The 22,500-nt window shown below is 39.6% G+C and overlaps 1 protein-coding gene across 2 annotated transcripts in view; it reads right to left on the bottom strand.

Annotated features, from left to right (window-relative positions):
- The window catches only part of ARSB (arylsulfatase B), a 100,227-nt gene that overhangs the window by 42,307 nt on the left and 35,420 nt on the right, over nucleotides 1-22,500 (bottom strand). For both annotated transcript variants that reach the window (XM_073344132.1, XM_073344131.1), the window contains exon 5: nucleotides 1,686-1,929. In XM_073344132.1, the coding sequence (XP_073200233.1) occupies nucleotides 1,686-1,929 (244 nt within the window). The remainder of the gene's footprint in view (nucleotides 1-1,685; nucleotides 1,930-22,500) is intronic.

The following is a 22,500-nucleotide window of genomic DNA, read 5'->3' as shown; positions in this document are numbered from 1 at the left end:
CAAGTGCAAAGGTGCATTTTTTTGACCTAGCCATACAATGTCTGGTTTTAAAATGTTTGTTTTAAAACCCCACCGTAAAACCTATGCTGCCCACACAATTTTTCCCCTGGGGAAAGGGAAAGAGATAGAACCACATGTGACAGATGGTAGTCATATTGCTTAACACGCTACTGGAATGCACTCAGACACCATACTGATGACTATAGTTTAAGAACCTATATGAAATAGAATAGGATCAGTTGCATTAATTAGATTTTTACCAAAAAAGATGCTGAAGATGAACAAGTGTGCCCCAGGTGCTGATGTCAGTATCAAATCTACCTAAAGGACCTTGTCTTGATGGGCAAAAGAGATGCATTTATCAGTCATGTTAGCTCTAGATTGTTAGCTTAACATGACTGAAAAGCACCACCAAGGTGCAAACTAACATGTTTCAATGTGTGTTAGCTGGCTATGTTGTATCTCAGTAGTGGAGGCTGTTAAAGTTGCAAAATGTGGGAAGCAGGGAGATGTTAAAAGAAAAAGGAGCTCAGCTTTAGTTTTAACAATTTCAATTTGTTGGGGAGACATCCATATAGTTTCTATTTTATAATTTCTGTTATTGAAATACAATACCCACACACAGTCCCTCATAATATGGACAGGCTTTTACCAAAATTACTAGTTGAACCAAAAACTTTAAGCATTATAAACAACAACATACACGAAGCATTAAATCTGCAATGTTTGGTATGTAGGAATTACGAAGTCCAGCCTCTGATTTAACTGTAGCAGTATTTTACCTTCTTACATAGCTAGCATCTTGAATGGTCCTTAAGTGACTCAAAACTATATTCAAATATCACTGAAATGAAGCTACTTCTTAGAAGGGAGGGAATGGAATTTAGCCAGCTAGCTAGCACACAGCATGCTTCATGAAAGTGTAGAAGGGAGGAATAAAGGAATTTAGACCAAGGTCACCAGGAAAACCCCTACTCTTGCAAAAAGTGCTAAGGACCTTTAATACATGCAGAAACCCAGATTCTGAGGGCTCCATAACCCATGTGTAGTAGGATAAACCTCAGGGAATCATATCTTTGGAAGAACAAAGAACTGAATAAACTTTTATCAAGAGCTAATTCTATATTCATAGAGTTTAAGAGCAGAAGGGAAAATTCTATCATCCTGTCTGACCTCCTGTATATCACAGGCCATTAAATTTCACCCAATTACCCCTGTGCTGAGATCAATACCTTGTCTATGACTAAAATGTAACGTCCAGAAAGGCAACCAGCCTTGATTTGAAGACACCAATGGGTGGAGAATCCATCATTTCTCTCAGTAGTTTGTTCTAATTGTTAATCACCCTCATTGTTAAAAATGTGTAATTAATCTATTCTCTTCCATTCTATTCAGGTTATCATGCTACATCTGTCATCATGGTATCTGAGCACACCTTCCAGAGATGCATTAAGTAACATCATTGGCATCTTTCATTTATGGTGCTTTCTTCATTCCTGATCTCCTCCTAGAGGAAAAATGTGTATGTGATTTAAACCTCTCCTTTTATTTAGCAAATTACTTTTTTTCAATATTATTTAGGATCAAATATATGTCTCTGTTTCTCCCAATTTCAGGTCTGTTGCTCTTGCTGATATAAGTCTTATCTTAGCAGGATTCTGACAGTTATTTGAAATGCAAGTTACCTGATAGTCTTCCACACATCAAAGCCATCCAGAGGCTTAGTGCTGTTTATATGTCCCCCAGCAAGATTTACTAGAGTCGGCAGCCAGTCAGAGATGTGGATCAGTTCATGACTTTCTACTCCCCTCTGTTTCAGTAAAGGACTTGCAACAAATCCTACTCCTCTCACTCCTCCTTCCCAGAGCGTCCACTTTCTTCCTCTTAGAGGCCAGTTATTTCCACCTCCCAAAGTCTGTCCTCCGTTATCTGAAATTACAGGTAAGCAAAATAAACTATTTTTAAAGACAAGTATTTTATAATGTGTTCGTTTTAAATAAATTTACATAACACAGGGATATCACAATCACTACATAATGCTAAATTCTACTAACAACTTCAGTTACATACACTACTACTCAACATTTTATGTGATGCTTTGCATCTTCAAAGCATATTACAAATATTAGCTAAAACCTCACAAAATCTTGCAGAAAGATAGTGTTACATATTCAAATGTGAAAAAAAACATAATGTGGCAGGAGAAGAGAGTGAATATTACTTTCAGGGGAAAAAAAAGCTTACCAACGTTTATAAAAGTGGGTGAGTGAGTTTTAATTTTTTTAGGTCTACAGGTTTATGTAACTAAACTTGACCTACAAGGAAACATATATATTCATGTCAGTTTCTTTTCACTGTTTTCAGGTCACTTGTTTTAGATGAACCAGAAACTATTTTCAAAAGTTTTAAAGATTCACAAAGCAAAGCTGTTTTTTTCCTACGCAAGTCTTTTAATCTACTGCCTGCTTTAGTTTTAATTATAATTGTATGTTGCGATTAAAAACCAGGAATGGGAACAATTGTGGGAGCAAAGGAACAAGAAGGTGCTGCATCTGATAAACCAGAGAAGACAGCCTTACTATCCTCACAATGAAACCAAATGATCTCATTCCTATTTAATTAACTAGGGATCAGTGTAAATTCCTGCTGTAGACACATAATCAGTTTAACCTGAGCAAGAAGGAGGATTTTCTTTGCTAAGGGGATAAAAGGGACTTTATCCATGTGACATCTCAAAGGTGGATACAAAGGGAATGAAAACTAAATTTTATTGAATTCTTCAATCTGATCCTCCAATAAATAAAATAAACTTTAAAAATAATAATGTACATTTTTATTGCACTTTTATTTCTCCATATCTGAAGCATTTTCAGATGAAAACACTTCTGAAAAGCAGCCATTCGTTTTTTGGAGGGTGGCAGCCAAGCAGGAAACTAGTATGCAAACTGGCAGCCTAAGTTAGGCCCTTAAATCCATATTTAGATACTTTAAAAATGGCCCAATATTTCAAAAGTACAAAGTATTTCGTGGCCCTCACTGACTTAAAAAGGAGCTGCTGGGTGCTCAGCACTTTTGAAAAATCAAACCACTTATTTAAATGCCTGAATATGGATTATGGGCACCCAACTGAAAGCCTTGGCCTCACATCCACACAAAGCAGACAAGATATTAGCTTTTATGGAATCAAAGATCTCCACACAGTAAGTGCATGTAACTCAACTTATCACCCTTTATAAGGGCCAAGAGATGAATCTTTGGGATTTGAACTGTGGTTTCAGGGAGACTAGATTCTTCAGTTTTCTAAAGTCTGCAGTCAGAATTTGTGCCTAGGTAACTCTTACTGGCAGAAGAGATGTCCGCCACCTCTTGACCCAGCTGCTCCTTCATCGTTGGTGAAAGCAGATGGAGAGGGTGTGTTAGGGACATTGCAGGGGAAAGGAAGACCATGAGTAGTACAGAGAGAGGGCAGAGCAGAGCCGAGCCCTCCTACAGCTTTACTTTATAGTAGGGCCAGGTGACCGGGGGATCAGGGAGTCACCCAGCCTCCCTGCAGCACCTATCTCCACTACATCCGAGCAGAGCTTGGATATAGTGGAGAATCAAACTCTAGGTATTTTAAACCTGCTGCCTGTCACACAAAAATATATTCATTTTATATCTGCCTATTACTAGCTTGCAGGTTTACTTTGTTTTGAAAGATAACAGCAATTAAATATTAAGCAAATTCTGATAGATCACTATCTTATAGAATAGTGAAAAAAAAGTTGTATATTTCATGGGCCTTATCAAAATCTCTCATATTTAAATAATAATTTCCTCAGACCAATGTCTGTCCCCTCTGAAAATGTTTTCACGACCTTCATGTTATGTCAGTTTCATTACACCGTGGACTACTTGGATCAGGAACCCTGCCTAGTTTATAACCTGTACAGAGCTCAGAATATTGTCTCCACTTGGACTGTATGTCAACATAAACATAAAAATAATTAAAACAACATGAGTTTCCTTCCTTGGACACTTCATCTCACATGTACATTAAAAACAGACAATATATGAAACTCATTTATACTTCCTCTCGTTTTCTTCTCGGTAATAGTTACTTTCCCTCCCTTTCCTCACATTAGGAATTCTTTTTCAAGAGACCTCTTCTGTTTCACTTCCTGACTAAATTACCAAGAAATTTTTGCAGGAGAGGGGAAGGGAAAAGACTGATTTTTGTTTTGTTTTGGTGTTCCAACAGATATTTATTACTAGCTTTAGTCAGAAGAAAACCTAATAACTTTGGTGGGTGTTACATCTATTTTAAAAATAGATGTAACAGCTCCTATACTACTAAACAGAAAATTAGGGTTTTTTTTAGCATCTGGGTAATTTCTAATCTTAAATATCACTTCAAACATCAATAATGAGATGAAAGCAGCAACATGTAAAAAGCAAATTAATATAAACTCCAGAAAGAACATAGTATCATAGTGCTAAAATATTAAAGCCATTAAATATTGTAAATAAAAATAGCAACCAAGAAAACAGTATTCAAGTGTGTACATGGGGGGACAGTTCTGTAGTCAGTAGGGGATGAGAATTACTTCTGTAAAGTTTTGTCAGGTGAAAGATTACAATCATATAAAAGGTACACAGAAACTATTTCACCAGTTACTGTCTTGTCTCCTCTTCTAGGAGAAGCCTGTGCAGGTAGTGGTGGCTAGTTTATTCAAGCAACACTGATCACCACCAATGTCTTACACTCTTTTTATGTGTTGACAGATGATCATACAAGCCAGAGACAGTAGGCAAATGTCATGCTAATTCTGTTAGATATAGCCAAGGTTTTTGAGAGAGTTGATCACAAAGTGCAGATGACTCACCTTCCTAGCCTGGCATGGGTAGTTGCATCCATTTCATACACTTTATAGACAACAAAAGGACTCTAGACAACTTTGCCATATCTTAGAAAATACAAACAAGCTAATAAACCAACAGAGCACGCTCTCCAAAACCCGATGGTAGGAAAGCTGCTTCTCTTTCCAGGGAGCTCTCTCACATGGAGGTCTGTAGGCCTTTATCTTCCCCTGCTCCTATTCAATGTGTGTATTCCCCCAGTACAAAACGTTAAGGCTTCAGTGACAACAATATGCAGATGAGCTCCAACTCCCTTTCATTCACAACAAAGGTAAACAACCTACCATCCCAGTGCCTGAGAGAAATAAGTAACTGGATGAAAAGCAGCTAGCTCCTAATCAAACAGAGGTAATGCTAGTGGGAAGCACTTAAAAAAAAACAACAAAACCTGGTACAGCAATGACTTCAGCCTATACTGAGGACATTGGTCCTTGGATTATCAGAGTAGTGCAGTCTTGGGAGCCATATTGAACTTTAACTGCTCATGGATGTTCAGACAGCAGTAGCCAGAAACGCCAAAAGGAGAGCCAAGCGCCTTTCCTTTAAGATACAGACCCATCCACAGTATTTGCCACATCCAGTCTAGATTACTGAAAAGTATTGTACACAGGGTGGATTGATTTAAATTAAAGCGATATAAATCACTGATGTTAATCATGATTTAAATCAGCAAGCAGGAAACCTTGATTTGAATAATTGATTTTAATGTCTAGTACTTTTTTGTTATTTTCCTAAAGAAAAGTTGATAACCATTAAAACATTTTGGTTTGCAACTAAAGGTAGCCTTTGGTGCTTCTTTTTGTTAACCAGCAGGGCATACTATATCTATACACATTTAAATAACTATGTAGCTAAGGCACTACTTGATTTGCAATATTGCTGAAATTACAGATCCTGCAATATTAGGCTTCCTCTGCAATTTTTATTTTAATTAGCTTACTTTGCACAGTCCATAATTTTGCATATATTTTGAGCATGCAATTAGTACTACACTAACATTCAGTGCCTGTAAAATATAAAAGGCTAACATGACTGGGCTCGATTTCTACAGCACTCATGTTAAGACTTTTAATCCTCTGAATTTTATATTGTACTGGTCACTTTTTTTTTAAATGAATGTAATATAGTTGCAGCAAAATATCTGGTTATCCAAAAAATTAGCAGGCATGACATAGTACTTGAGCATTTTTCTTTAAGAAAAATTTGTTGGAATGATATAAAGATCTACTATGGCTTTTCCAAATTACCAGTATTAATAAAGGTCCATTATTACTTTTCTGCAAATTTTCCACATCTTGTATCTAACTCAGCTGCAATTATTTGAAGATCATCCTGCAATTCACGGAGGGCTTATATACAGCTTAATTTACAAGTCTCAATTTTTTTCATTATGTTAGAAAATGGTGAATGATGCATTTAGAATCATAGAATATTTGGGTTGGAAGAGACCTCAGGAGGTCATCTAGTCCAATCCCCTGCTCAAAGCAGGACCAACACCAGCTAAATGATCCCAGCCAAGGCTTTGTCAAGCCGAGCCTTAAAAACCTCTAAGGATGGAGATTCCGCCATCTCCCTAGGTAACCCATTCCAGTGCTTCACCACCCTCCTAGTGAAATAGTGTTTCCTAATATCCAACCTAGACCTCCCACACTGCAACTTGAGACCATTGCTTCTTGTTCTGTCATCTGCCACCACTGAGAACAGCCTAGCTCCAACCTCTTTAGAACCCCCCCCTTCAGGTAACTGAAGGCTGCTATCAAATCCCACCCCCCGACTCTTCTCTTCTGCAGAGTAACCCCAGTTCCCTCAGCCTCTCCTCGTAAGTCATGTGCCCTAACCCCTAATAATTTTTGTTGCCCTCCAATGGACTCTCTCCAATTTGTCCACGTCCCTTCTGTAGTGGGGGGAACAAAACTGGACGCAATACTCCAGGTATGGCCTCACCAGTGCCAAATGGAGGGGAATACTCACTTCCCTCGATCTGTTGGCAATGCTCCTATGAATACAGCCCAATATGCCATTGGCCTTCTTGGCAACAAGGGCAACTAGTTCCCCAGCTTTTCATCCATTGTAATTACCAGGTCCTTTTCTGCAGAACTGCTGCCTAGCCAGTCAGTCCCCAACCTGTAGCGGTGATTCTTCCTTCCGAAGTGCACAACTCTGCACTTGTCCTTGTTGAACCTGAACCATCAGATTTCTTTTGGCCTGATCCTCCAATTTGTCTAGGTCACTCTGGACTCTATCCCTACCCTCCATTTTATCTACCTCTCCCCACAGTTTAGTGTCATCTGCTAATTTGCAATTAATCCCATCATCCAGATCATTAATAAAGATGTTGAACAAAACTGGCCCCGGGACAGACCCCTGGGGCACTCCGTTGACACCAGCTGCCAACTAGACATCGATCACTACCCGTTGAGCCCTACAATCTAGCCAGTTTTCTATCCACCTTATAGTCCATTCATCCAATCCATACTTTTTTAACTTGCTGGCAAGAATGCTGTGGGAGACCATATCACAATCTTTGCTAAAGTCAAGGTATATCATGTCCACCACTTTCCCCATATCCACAGAGCCAGTTATCTCATCATAAAGGCAATCAGATTGGTGAGGCATGACTTGCCCTTGGTGAATCCATGTTGACTGTTCCTGATCACCTTCCTTTCCTCCAAGTGCTTCAAAATGGATTCCTTGAGGACCTGCTCCATGATTTTGCTGGGGACTGAAGTGAGGCTGACTGGTCTGTAGTTCCCCGGGTTCTCTTTTTTAAATATGGGCACTGTATTTGCCTTTTTCCAATCGCCCGGGACTCTCCCGATTGCCACGAATTTTCAGAGATAATGGCCAATGGCTCTGCAATCATATCAGCCAACTCCCTCAGCACCCTTGGATGCATTAGATCTGGACCCATGGACTTGTGAATATCCAGCTTTTCTAAATAGTCCTTAACCTGTTCTTTCACCACTGAGGGCTGCTCACCTACTCCCCATGCTGTGTTGCCCAGTGCAACAGTCTGGGAGCTGCCCTTGTCTGTGAAGACCGAGGCAAAAAAAGCATTGAGTACTTCAGCTTTTCCCACATCAGCTGTCACTGTGTTGCCTCCCCCATTCAGTAAGGGTCCCACACATTCTCTTACCTTATTCTTATTGCTAACATACCCGTAGAAACCCTTCTTGTTACCTTTCACATCCCTTGCTAGCTGCAACTTCAATTGTGCCTTGGCCTTCCTCACTACACCCCTGCATGCTCTAGCAATATTTTTATATTCCTCCCTAGTCATCTGTCCAAATTTCCACTTCTTGTAAGCTTCCTTTTTGCGTTTAAGCTCACTGAAGATTGCACTGTTAAGCCAAGCTGGTTGCTTGCCATATTTGCTATTCTTTCTGCTATTTCTTGTTTACTAGAGGATTAATTCTTTTTTACTTATCTTGACACAAATTCTCTATTTGGATAGATATTCAAATCAATTAAAAATGCATGAAGACAGCTTTTTAAATTAATTATTATTATTATTAAATAAAACTACCTAAATGTACTGGACAAGAAAAAAATGTATCAAAACTGTTTTGCATTTAAAACTTATTTATTAAACAAAGGAAGTATTATCTATAATTAGTGAATTTAACTGGTTGTTTCTGGTCACCGTGTCCTTCAAGATTTTAGAGTGGCAGATCTCATTCTCCCACATCTAGTTTTTAGTCACAGACTGGAAGAAGAAAACAAGCTTTCCTGATTTTTCAACTCCCATTAGTTTCTTAACTTTGAATGAACTAGTCATTGAACTGAACTAGTCGAATACACTGAAATGAAGAAAAAATTCTCTCTCTGCACCTGCAGAAGAGGCTACTGCTGTCAAAAGCTGGTGTCGCATTTCAACCAACTCTGGTTCCAGGTGCTTAGCCAGTGGACTTCACCAGTTCAGTGGTTTGGCTTTGGATGAAACTTGGCAACAAAACATGTACTGCTTAATATTTTTTTATATTTAATTTAAATGATTTTAATATAAGAACATAAGAAAGGCCATACTGGGACAGACCAAAGGTCCATCTGGCCCAGTATCCTGTCTTCCGACAGTAGCCAATGCCAGGTGCCCCAGAGGGAATGAACAGAACAGGTAATCAAGTGATCCATCCCCTGTCGCTCATTCCCAGCTTCTGGCAAACAATACATATACATACATACATACATACACACACACACACACGTAGGCTTTAACATAGGTTGTCAATTTAAAATTTAATTTTAAATAGGTTTATTCTAAAAAACAACAACCCTATTTAAAATTTAAAAGAATCCTTTTTTAAAATCAATTTTTATCCACCCTGAGTATACCAGAATGGATGAAAGTTCTCAGTGGGTCAACACACGCATTAGCCATCCTCCTCGATAAGAGACCAACAAGTATATTTCAGTGGTGGTTCATATTCTACACTGTCTCCCTATCCAATTCCAGACCAATTTCAAAGTCTGTGCTCTGTTCCTTAAAGCACTCAGTGGTTTAGGATCTTATCAGTCACCACCTCTTACTGCGACTTATCCTGACATGTTCACTCACTTTGGGGCTGGGCATTCACAATGGGGGCTGGGCATTCACTATGGAAGGCCTTCAGCTACAGAATTCTTGGCCATTAGAAATCAAGACAAACCTTAGCCTTGCCACACTTAGAGCCCAGTTTAAGACCCATATTTTTGCACAAGACTTTCAATAATAAAGGTACCGCAGGATAGCCCAGTAAGCTCTCTCTTGGAGACAAACAGACTTCCCACTTAGGAGAATAGAGCAAATAATGGAGGAGTACAGAGTATGTGCTGTGTGCTTTCCAGAATCATAAGACAACATTTCTTGCCCCAAAGAGCTTACCATTTGAAAGGGTAAAAATAAAGTGAGCATTGGGGGGGGGGGGGGGGGACACATGACAGGTAAGGGGATAAAACAGAAGAATGGTCATGATGTTTAGTGACACATGTAGTCTACTTTTGGTGGGATTTTTCTTTTCGAGCTGAAGGGTTTCCCAAACTCATTCCCTTTCCCCTTTGGGAGGATCAGAATCCTAGTATGATAGGTACATGCTTGATTTTTCATACTCAACTTGTAATTTTTTTATTCTTCTTCACCACATGCTCAGTCACCCTAGAAAAAGGACCTGTAATATTTCAGTTTCCTTTAGACTTTTCTCAAGAAATTCTTCTCTTGATCCCAGTGTAGTGCAGTAGCTTTAAACTCTCACACAGGGCTTCCAACTGCTCCCAGCTTTGCATTTACTGCTACTTTTACATTTTCAAGGTGGATCATGTTTGGTTAGCGTTTAACGGTCACATTAGGTTTTCTTTACTAGGTCAGCATCTCTCTGCTTCCCACCAGTACAGATGACGGAGGGACAGATGAAGTGGGTCCATTGCCAGACCTGAAATTGTGACATTTATGTTGCCGCATCGGAACACTGATGAAATTCTGTACTCTGGGGACCATGGATCTGCCCTAAAACCATCTATATTTCCTACCTACAAGTTTTCGTGCAGAGAGTAATTAAATCCTCATTTAAATGCAGGACTTTCCTGTAACTGGCACCGCAGCTGACAGGAATAATAATTTGTTAGTAACTGAAGTTACTATTGAAAATAATTATGGTAGTTATGGAAAACCAAAAAAGAGTAGAGAACTGCCAGAATATGGGTTTTGGGTGTGAGCAATTGGAATTTTCTACCCAATAGCTTTATTTATTGGTGACGCTTCCTAAACATAATAAAACAGTAACATTTGGTAAATATTTTCCATTTATGTGAGTACTCTTAAAATATCCAAGTTATCAAAGGATGACTGTGATTGTGGTGGTGATTATAATGTATGATCCAAATTAATCATACACTGAATGTTCACATATGTTTCAGAGCAACTTTTTACTGTATTTAGCCTTCTGTATTAGTGATGCAAAGCCAGGGCATTACACAAAACACAGTCTAGAAAAACACTTTGACACACACGAGTCAACACTAATTCAACTTTTCAACCAGATAAAAGAAAAACAGAGGGAGGATCCCTGCTGACCCAGCGTTAGCAGGGCAGCACTGCAATGGAAGTGGAAGCTTAATGTCACCAACAAAATAACTGAAGATGGATACAGGGTAGATCAAAACAAGGGCAAAAGTTAGAAAGCTAACGCTCTGTGGGTGCTTTTAAGAGAGAGTGCACTGCAGTACTCTAGCTTTTATATAGCACAGATGTGGATTACTGTGGCAGTCCATATCAATTAGAGACTATGTTATGTGTAATGGTCATATACTACTAGGAGCCTAGGAAAATGTGCCATTCCTGATGGAATACGAAAGGGAAAAACATAATGGAAACAAAGACTACTTAGTCAGCTGTAAGAAAAGGAGGTGGGGCCAACAGCTGTTATAGTTTTACAATTATATGTATCTATAATATAAAAGGAGACAAAATAGCCCCCTTCAGGCTGCAGCTGCTAGTCTCTCCTAAAAACGGAAAGCATTACTTATTGAAAAAACATGCTGTGAAAGATTTCAACAAAAGGGTGAACCCACACTAGTTAGATCAGTGTTAACCAGGCAACTAGAAGAAGTAGCTCCTATGGAAGGGGTGGATTCCTTTCTGAGGGCCAGGAACCTGAGTGGAAGACATCCCAGGTGTATAGGTTTGAAACAGTTATGCCCTTTTTTCTTTAATACTACATTTCTATAAAAATCCAGATGCTGGATTGCAAATGAATCTTGAAGAATTGGCCACATTTCACAATTTTACATAAAGTTACATTAGCAAGGTTGATGTAAACAATTTTATTTTGGCTTCTCAGTATGCATGTAACCACAGGATAACTACATCCTGACATATGTTCCTGTGATCTGCCTGACTACAGCTGTAGGAGACTAACCAATTTTTGCTTCAGAAGTATTCACAAAGTCTCTTCTCCTCTAGAATATTTTTACAAGGATTTGCAGATTTGATCCAGAGTGAATATCTGCCAGTACTGCAGCAAAAGCAATTCACATTTCCAAAAACTACCTACCTCTTCAGTGAAAAAGTCACTGCAAAAATCAATACATTTTGCAAATACGTAGAAATACTTACCAGATATACCAACACTGAAAATCTTCTCACAGCTCTATTCCTCTCTCCTCAATTGTACTAAGCAAGCAGAGTACTGAAATTTTGAATACTAAATAAATTTGAATATTATCCCAAAGGAAAATTGGAGGGAAGGCATGACATATGCATCTGTCACCTTTCATCTGCATGCCCAGATTACAAAATTAAAGGTTGGCAGGATGAGAAGCAAGGCTCCAAAATATGACATACCAAAGAAAGCCTGCAGAAGGGGCCAAAGTTAAATTGAAATTTCTGTAGCCTTGATGCCATCAAGTTTGCCACAGCATGAGTCCAGAGGCAGAGTTTGCCACCCAGGGAGCCAGCTGGAGTCATAACTGTAATAATAACCTGCAGATTCTCAAGATCCATGTTTCTCTGAAGATTCTGGTTAGAAGCCCAGGCTCTCTTCATTACCTCCAGAGACCACACCGTCCAAGTCAGCATGGCTGTCCCTCCTCCCTCACAGGTCCCAAATCCTGTCAGGTGGTTTTCAAGGGTACGTAGAAGAGAGCTGGTATAAATAAATCTTGACAGTGATAGCATTATCTTGTGGAAGCCTTTCAGTATTTCCAGAAAAAGGATAATATGAAGAACAAATTTTTCCTAGCTACCTCGCTTGCACATTCTACCACTCATTCCTCCTGCCCCAAAGCCCATGGAACCCTGTTCACAGGAATAAGCTTTCATGGAATGAATGGGGTAGGCAAAGAATCCATGTTGCCACAGCTTACCTTCCTCCCAACAGATTTTGGGCACAAGCAGTGTTTTTTATTCCCCTTCTGTACCATTGCCTTTGCAGGAAATACTGGTGGGGTGGGGGTGGGGGGAGAAGGAAGGGAGATGGGCAACATAACCTTAAGATTCTCTATTTGGAATGTTTAGGTTGGTGGTGGGGGTCTTCTGTATTTATTGGCTGGTGCAGCATATATATATTTAACAGTGTGGGAGACATATATAGCTAGTAAACAGTTTGATCAGTGTGTATCTATGAAGAGCAGTGGGATGGTAAAAGAACTAATGACTGGAGCTCGCTGAATAAGCAAGAATTTTGAGAAGCCTGTAAGAGATCTTTATGTTTTCTCCTGCTGTTAGATGTCAAATTATTACAAAAGAAACATTAAACTACATTAAAGTGGAGTATCAGTGACACAATATTTGACCTTCAGATCACTTTCCCTGCTACTCGTCATAATCCACTGGCTTTCCTTATTCCCCAAGTAATCACAACTGGTGTTTGGATAGCACTTCCTAGGGGCCTGCCTCAAATGAATGCTCTGGGATAGAAGTATTGTTTTTTCCAAAACTGCCTGTCAGAAAAGGTCAGAATGCTGTCTGCACTTCAGTGATGTATCCCCACTTGACTTCAGGACATTTTACCTAGGACTCAAATGGGCTAATTATAGTTTGGATTTTTAAAGGCAGAAATTAAAATAAATCAGATTCAAAATAAAATAAGCAGTAAGCGTAACATAGCCGGTGTTAAGAGTTAAGCCAAACAGACCCACCTTGGTTCAGTTGTAGTACATGTAAGGTACAGCCTTACATGTCTAGAAAGCACTATCCCCTTTTCTTCCCTCAGACCCTTTTGACTGTGCAGCCTCACAATTCTACAGGGTTTTCTCATGTCTTTACTTCTCATGGCCCTATTATACCTTTGAGTTCTTTTGATGTGCCTGGGTTATCATACCAGACACCCACGCTCCAAGTGACATTCCCAAGAATCAGTCCTCAAATTCATCCAGGATTGTATTCAAAAGCTATACTATGTAATTTCAGCTCCACTTCTCCCGTTCAACCTTTGTATCCTCTCACCTGCAAATAAACAGCCCCTACCAAGCTTTTCTACTTTTTGTGCCAGTCTTACTGACCAGGCTTCAGCATGTAAATTGTCTTGATTAGAGGTGGGAGTCTGCTATAGACCACCAGACCAGGGGGATGAGGTGGATGAGCCTTTCTTCAGGCAACTAACAGAAGTTACTAGATCACAGGCCCTGGTTCTCATGGGGGACTTCAATCACCTCAATATCTGCTGGGAGAGCAATACAGCAGCGCACACACAATCCAGGAAATTTTTGAAAAGTGTAGGGGACAATTTTCTGGTGCAAGTGCTGGAGGAACCAACTGGGGCAGAGCTCTTTTTGACCTGCTACTCACAAACCGGGAAGAATTAGTAGGCGAAGCAAAAGTGGATGGGAATGTGGGAGGCACTGACCATGAGATGGTCGAGTTCAGGATCCTGACAAAAGGAAGGAAGGAGAACAGCAGAATACGGACCCTGGACTTCAGAAAAGCAGACTTTGACTCCCTCAGGAAACTGATGGGCAGGATCCCCTGGGAGAACAACGTGAGGGGGAAAGGAGTCCAAGAGAGCTGGCTTGGAACAAACCATCTCGATGTGTAGAAAGAATAGTGAGTATGACAGGCGACCAGCTTGGCTTAACAGCAAAATCCTTGCTGATCTTAAACACAAAAAAGAAGCTGACAAGAAGTGGAAGCTTGGACAAATGACCAGGGAGGAGTATAAAAATATGGCTCAGACATGTAGGAGTGAAATCAGAAAGGCCAAATCACAACTGGAGTTGTAACTAGCAAGGGATGTTAAGAGTAACAAGAAGCGTTTCTACAGGTATGTTCACAACAAGGTGGTGGTCAGGGAAAGCGTGGGCCCCTTACTGAATGGGGGAGGTAACCTAGTGACAGAGGAAGTGGAAAAAGCTAATGTACTCAATGCTTTTTTTGCCTCTGTCTTCACGAACAAGGTCAGCTCCCAGTCTACTGCACTGGGCAGCACAGTATGGGGAGGAGGTGACTTTTTCACTAAGAGGCTGGTGAAGCACTGGAATGGGTTACTTAGGGAGGTGGTGGAATCTCCTTCCTTAGATATTTTTAAGGTCAGGCTTGACAAAGCCCTGGCTGGGATAATTTAGTTGGGGATTGGTTCTGCTTTGAGCAGGGGGTTGGACTAGATGACCTCCTTAGGTCCCTTCTAACCCAGATATTCTATGATTCACCCTTTGTAAAGATGCAAGGTTTATATAATCCATCAATTAACAATAATTCCCATTTGATATGAAATAGAATCAGACTGATTAATCTGTAACACATTAAGAACAAAAAGAAAAGGAGTACTTGTGGCATCTTAGAGACTAACCAATTTATTTGAGCATAAGCTTTCGTGATGCTCAAATAAATTGGTTAGTCTCTAAGGTGCCACAAGTACTCCTTTTCTTTTTGCAAATACAGACTAACATGGCTGTTACTCTGAAATCTGACATTAAGAACACAAAAACAGCCATACTGGCTCAGACCAAAGGTCCATCTAGCCCAGTATCCTGTCTTCTGACAGGGACCAATGCCAGCTGCCCCAGAGGGAATGAACAGAACAGGTAATCACCAAGTGATCCATCCCATGTTGTCTGTACCCAGCTTCTGGCAAACTGAGGCTAGGGACACCATCCCTGCCCATCCTGGCTAATAGCCATTAATGGACCTATCTTCCATGAACTTATCTAGTTCTTTTTTGAATCCTGTTGTAGTCTTGACCTTCACAACATCCTCCTGCAAGGAGTTCCACAGGTTGATTGTGCATTGTGTGAAAAAATACTTCCTTTTGTTTTAAAGCTGCTGCCTATTAATTTCATTTGTGAACCCCTAGTTCTTGTGTTATGAGGAGGAGTAAATAACACTTTCTTATTTACTTTCTCTGCAACAATCATGATTTTATAGACCTCTATCATATCCCCCCTTAGTCGTCTCTTTTCGAAGCTGAAAAGTCCCAGTCTTATTAATCTCTCCTCATATGGAAGCCGACCATTCCATACCCCAATCATTTTTGTTGCCCTTTTCTGAACCTTTTCCAAGTCCAATATATCTTTTTTGAGATGGGGTGACCACATCTGCACGCAGTATTCAAGATGTGGGCATACCATGGATTTATATGGAGAGGCAATATGATATTTTCTGTCTTATTATTTATGCCTTTAAGGATTCCCAACATTCTGTTTGCTTTTTTGACTCCACTGCACATTGAGTGGATGTTTTCAGAGAACTATCCACAATGACTCCAAGATCACTTTCTTGAATTGTAACAGCTAATTTAGACCCCATCATTTTATATGTATAGTTGGGATTATGTTTTACAAAGTGCATTACTTTGCATTTATTAACACTGAATTTCATCTGCCATTTTCTTGCCCAGTCACCCTCTTTTATGAGATTCTTTCGTAGCTCTTCGCAGTCTGCTTGGGATTTATTTATCTTGAGTAGTTTTGTATCAGCAGCAAATTTTGCCACCTCACTGTTTACTCCTTTTTCCAGATCATTTATGAATATTTTGAATAGGACTCATCCCAGTACTACCCATGGGGGACACCACTATTTACCTCTCTCCATTTTGAAAACTGACTATTTATACCTACCCTTCGTTTCCTATCTTTTAACCAGTTACTGATCCAGGAGAGGACCTTCCCTCTTATCCCATGACAGCTTACTGTGCTTAAGCGCCTTTGGTGAAGGACCTTGTCAAAGGCTTTCTAAAAATGTAAGTACACTATATCCACTGGATTCCCCCCTGTCCACATGCTTGTTGACCCCCCCGCAAAGAATTCTAGTAGATTGGTGAGGCATAATTTCCCTTTACAAAAACCATGTTGACTATTCCCCAACAAATTACGTTAATCTATGTGTCTGACAATTTTGTTCTTGACTATAGTTTCAACCAGTTTTCATGGTACTGAAGTCAAGCTTACCAGCCTGTAATTGCCAGGATCACCTGTGGAGCCCTTTTTAAAAATTGGCATCACATTAGCTATCCTCCAGTCATTTGGGACAGAAGCGGATTTAAATGATAGGTTACAAACCCACAGTTAGTAGTTCTGCAATTTCACATTTGAGTTTCTTCAGAATTCTTGGTGAATACCATCTGGCCCTGGTGACTTATTACTGTTTAGTTTATCAATTTGTTCCAAAACCTCCTCTAATAACACCTCAATCTGGGACAGCGGCTCAGATTTGTCACCTAAAAAGAATGGCTCAGGTTTGGGAATCTCCCTCACATCCTCAGCCAAGAAGACCGATGCAAAGAATTTATTTAGTTTCTCCGCAATGGCCTTATAGTCCTTGAGTGCTCCTTTAGCATCTCAATCGTCCATTGGCCCCACGGCTTGTAGAGCAGGCTCCCTGCTTCTGATGTACTTAAAAAAAAATTTCTATTACTTTTTGAGTCTTTGGCTAGCTGTTCATCAAATTCTTTTTTGGCCTTCCTAATTATATTTACACTTAATTTGCCAACGTTTATGCTCCTTTCTTTTTTCTTAAGGGATTTAACTTCCACTTTTTAAAGGATGCCTTTTTGCCTCTTACTGCTTCTTTTACTTTGTTGTTTAGCCATGGTGGCACTCTTGGATCTCTTACTAAGTTTTTTAATTTGGGCTATACATTTAAGTTGAGCCTCTATTATGGTGTCTTTAAAAAGTTTCCATGCAACTTGCAGTGATTTCACTTTTGGCACTGTACCTTTTAATTTCTGTTTAATTAACTTCCTCGTTTTTGTGTAGTCCCCCTTTCTGAAATTAAATGCTACAGTGTTGGGCTGCTGTGGTGTTTTCCCCACCACAGGGATGTTAAATTTAATTATATTATGCTCACTATTACCAAGCAGTCCAGCTATATTCACCTCTTAGACCAGATTCTATGCTCCACTTAGGACTAAATCAAGAATTGCCTCTCCTTTTGTGGGTTCCAGGACTAGCTGCTCCAAGAAGCAGTCATTTAAGGTGTCAAGAAACTTTATCTCTACATCCCGTACAGAGGTGACATGTACCCAGTCAGTATGGGGATAGTTGAAAGCCCCCATTATTACTGAGTTTTTATTTTTATAGCCTCTCTAATCTCCCTGAGCATTTCACAGTTACTATTACCATGCTGGTCAGTAATAATTCCCTACTGCTATATTCTTACTGTTAGAGCATGGAATTACTATCCATAGAGATTCTATGCTACAGTTTGGTTCACTTAAGATTTTTACTTCATTAGATTCTACACTTTCTTTCACATATAGTGCCACTCCCCCACCAGCATGACTTGTTTTGACCTTCCAATACATTTTGTACCCTGGTATTACTGTGCCCCACTGATTATCCTCATTCCACCAAGTTTCTGTGATGCCTATTATATCAATATGCACTCTAGTTCACCCAACTTATTATTTAGACTTCTAGCATTTGTATATTATCACTTTACAAACTTGTCACTTTTTAGCTGTTTGCCATTACATGATGTAATTGAATTGGCCTCTTTTTCATTTGACAGTTTCTCATAAGATCCTACCCATATTTTATCATATTCCATGCTCTCCTCCTTACTAGGACATAGAGAATCTCCATTAATAGAGCCTCCCCAAGGGATGTCTCCTCTGCACTGGTTGTCTTTTCCCCAACTCTTAGTTTAAAAACTGTTCTATGACCTTTTAAATTTTAAGTGCCAGCAATCTGGTTCCATTTTGGTTGAGGTAGAGCCCATCCTTCCTGTTTAGGCTCCCCCTTTCCCAAAAGTTTCCCCAGTTCCTAATAAATCTAAACCCCTTCTCCCTACACCATTGTCTCATCCACGCATTGAGACTCTGCAGTTCTGCCTGTCTAACTGGCCCTATGCGTGGAACTGGAAGCATTTCAGAGAATGATACCATGGAGATCCTGGACTTCAATCTCTAACCTAGCAGCCTAAATTTGGCCTCTAGGACCTCTCTCCTATCCTTCCCTATGTCATTAGTACCTACATGAACCACGCCCACCGGCTCCTCCCAGCACTACACATAAGTCTATCTAGATGTCTCGAGAGATCTGCAACCCTCAGACCAGACAGGCAAGTCCAGGTCTTCCTGAGTAGCCCCACTCCCTGGTTAAGGGTTGATGAGTGCTAAAGTGCTTAGGGATCTAAGCCTTCTTAAGAAGCTCTCAGCCTTGCCTAGCAGGCCGTTAGGCTCAGCAAGCTGTCCCCCAAACAAACAGACCACATGGTATATTTCAGTCAAGCAGCAAGCACACCAAACAAACACACACACACACACACAAAGGACAAACAAACTTATCCCAAGGGTCACCTAATTGCTCCTCCTTCAGCTGGAGAACTCCCTCACAAAACTGCCGTTAGCCTCTCCTGTTCGCTAGCTCCCAAGATTCCAAGGCCCTGTAGGGACTACTATCATCATATAGTCTCACCTTCTGTATAACACAGGCCATAGAACGTCCCCAAAATTATTCCTAGAGTGTATTTTTAGAAAAACATCCAATCTTGATTTAAAAGTTGTCAGTGATGGAGAATCCACCATGAACCTTGATAAATTGTTCCAATGGTTAATTTCCCTCAGTTAAAAATTTACCTCTTATTTTCATTCTGAATTTGTCTAACTTCAACATCCAGCCATTGAATCATGTTATATCTTTTCTCTGCTAGATAGAAGAGCCCAGTACTAAGTATTTGTACCCCACATAGATACTTATAGACTGTAATCAAGTCACCCCTTAACCTTCTCTTTGTTATGCTAAAGAGATTGAGCTCTTTGAGTCTATCACTATAAGGCATGATTTTCTTCATCCTTTAAATCATTCTTATGGCTCCTCTATGAACCCTCTCCAATTTATCAACATCCTTCTTGAACTCTGGGCACCAAAACTAGACAATATGCCAGAAGCAATTACACCCAAGCCAAATACAATGATAAAATAACCTCTCTACTCCTACTCAGGATTCCTGTGTTTATGCGTCCTAGGATTGCATTAGTACTTTTGGCCAGAGCCTCCCACTGGGAGCTCATGTTCTATTAATTATCCACCACGACCCCCATATTTTTTTTCCCCAGAGCCTCTGCTTCCCCAGATAGAGTTCCCCATGATGTAAGTATGGCCTACAATCTTTGTTACTAGTGATATACATTTACATTTAGATATTAATATGTATATTGTTTCCTTGCACCCCATTTATCACGTGATCCACATCACTTTGTATCAGTGACCTGACCTCTTCATTATTTACCACTCCCCCAATTTTTGGGTCATCTCCAAGCTTTATTAGTGATGATTTTATGTTTTCTTCCAGGTCATTGATAAAAAATGTTAATGAGTGTAGGGCCAAGAACCAATTCCTGCAGGACTCCACTGGAAACATACCAGCTCAATGACGATTTCCAGCTTACATTTACATTTTGACAACTAGCAGTTAGCCAGTTTTTAAATCCATTTAATGTGTGCCCTGTTAATTTTATATTATTCTAATTTTTTTAATCAAAATGTCATGAGGGACCAAGTCAAACACCTTATAGAAGTATATAACATTAACACTATTATTTTTATCAACCAAACTTGTAATCTTCCATAAATGCATGTTGATTTGCATTAACTATCCTCCTCTAATCCTTTATTAAATTGAGTCCTGTATCATAGACTCAAACTCAGATTTTAAGGCCAGAAGGAACCGTCATGATCATCATGACCTCCTGCAATTGCAGGCCACAGAACTTCACCCACCCACTTCTGTAACAGACCCCTAATCTCTGGCTAAGTTACTGAAGCCCTCAAATCATGATTTCAAGACTTCCAGTTACAGATTCCACCATTTACTCTAGTTTAAAACAGCAAGTGACCCATGCTCCATGCTGCAGAGGAAGGTGAATCCCCCCTCAGGGTCTCTGCTAATCTGACCTGGGGGAAAATTCCTTCCCAACCCCAATATGGCAATCAATTGGACCCTGAGCATATCCGCATGACCCACCAGCCAGACACTAGGGAAAGAATTCTCTGTAGTAACTCAGAGCCCTCTCTATCTAGAGTCCCATCTCTGAATGTTGGGGACATTTGCTACTAGCAGTCCCAGTTGGGCCACATGGCATTGTAGGTAGTCTTGTCATACCAGCCCCTTCATAAACTTATCAAGCTCAGTCTTGAAGCCCGTTAAGTTTTTTGCCCTCATTGCTCCCCTTGGAAGGCTGTTCCAGAACTTCACTCCTCTGATTATTAGAAACCTTTGTCTAATTTCAGGCCTAAACTTGTTGATGAACAGTTTTTATCCATTTGTTCTTGTGCCAGTATTGGTGCTTAACATAAATAACTCCTCTTCCTCTCTGGTATTTATACCTCTAATGTATTTAGACGAGAGTTAGCAGTGGTACAGTGGTGAGGCAAATTACGTCCATAAGAGCCCCTTTCATTTGGCTGTTTATTCCATCTTCAGGCCAGGGCCAAATATATAAACCTACTAATATTCTTTAGCATTTGTGGAATAAATGTGATCCAATTTTAAAAGAAGACATTTTAAGAATACAGAAAAATATAGTTGATCTCCCTTAAGAAAAATGCTGCAGTTTTCACTATTATAAAGGATGTAATTCACCAATCAACATAAGTCTAGCTGCATGACTATTGTGCGTCCCCAGGTGCAACACACTCTGGAAAATAAACTTTTGGCAAAACACTGAAACAACTTAACTTCCAGCAGAGTACATATGTTACATGATTTTTTAAAAACTGAAGACAATAAGGCTAATAAAGTTTTGCCAAAATTTCGAAGTGTGGGCACCTACAGTTACGCACCCAAATCCATTTGTATACCTAACATGGGTGCCTAGCTTTGTATGCCAACCATTTATTTATATTTTTTATATATATGAGAATGTATATACACAGAATGTATATATATGAGAATGTATAAAAACAGAATAAGGCATAGCCTGTCATATACAATGTTTAAAGAAAGTTATTATTCTGTTCAAAAGAATAAAGTTACAGATGCAAGAAGTTCCTTTAAAATGTAGCCATCTTAATATCCTAAATAGGCAATCAAAACACCACCACTGAGGTTACAAATAATGAATTTGAGAGCAGAGTAAGGAGAAAAATGTAGCCTTAGGTAGCAGGGACAATATAAATAAACACTCAGATATTGCAAGCCTACTCATCAACAGTATATCATACTTCAGCACTTAAGAAGAACGCATTTTAACTAAATAGTTGGTCTAGAGCAGATCTGTCCTAATATTTGTTGAGGGGGTTTAGGTTCAGTCTTTTGTTTCAGGCTCATCTCCAGTTATAACAACTGGACTTGAGTTCTTTCTGACAAAAAAAAAATATTTCCTAGTCTCCTTACCATATCCATGGTGCTTATTTTCATACCCAGCATTCTAATACACGCAATTTTCTCTTCTCACCTGTGCACCGCATTGAACCAATTTACAATTTAAAAACTGCTGAATTTTTCTGAGGTTCACAGGAGTAGAGAGCACCGCTGACCCTTGGAATTTCTCTTCATAGGCCCCTGTGATAAACTGATCCTGCACGCATCTTTCTGATACGGAGACCATGCCAAATTCTGTTCGGAGGATTTGTCTAAAGCCCTGCAGTATTATAAAGATGTTTATTTTTCTTTATTTTATAATATGTATTTGGACATTTAATGTAGAAACAAATGAAAATGTCTTCAAAATAATGAAAGAAATAATTTCTGTT

This window comes from Lepidochelys kempii, chromosome 5 (assembly GCF_965140265.1).
Source record: "Lepidochelys kempii isolate rLepKem1 chromosome 5, rLepKem1.hap2, whole genome shotgun sequence".
Taxonomy (NCBI): Eukaryota; Metazoa; Chordata; order Testudines; family Cheloniidae; genus Lepidochelys; species Lepidochelys kempii.
Note: the sequence above shows the minus strand (reverse complement) of the source record. Positions and strands in the feature narration are given on the sequence as shown.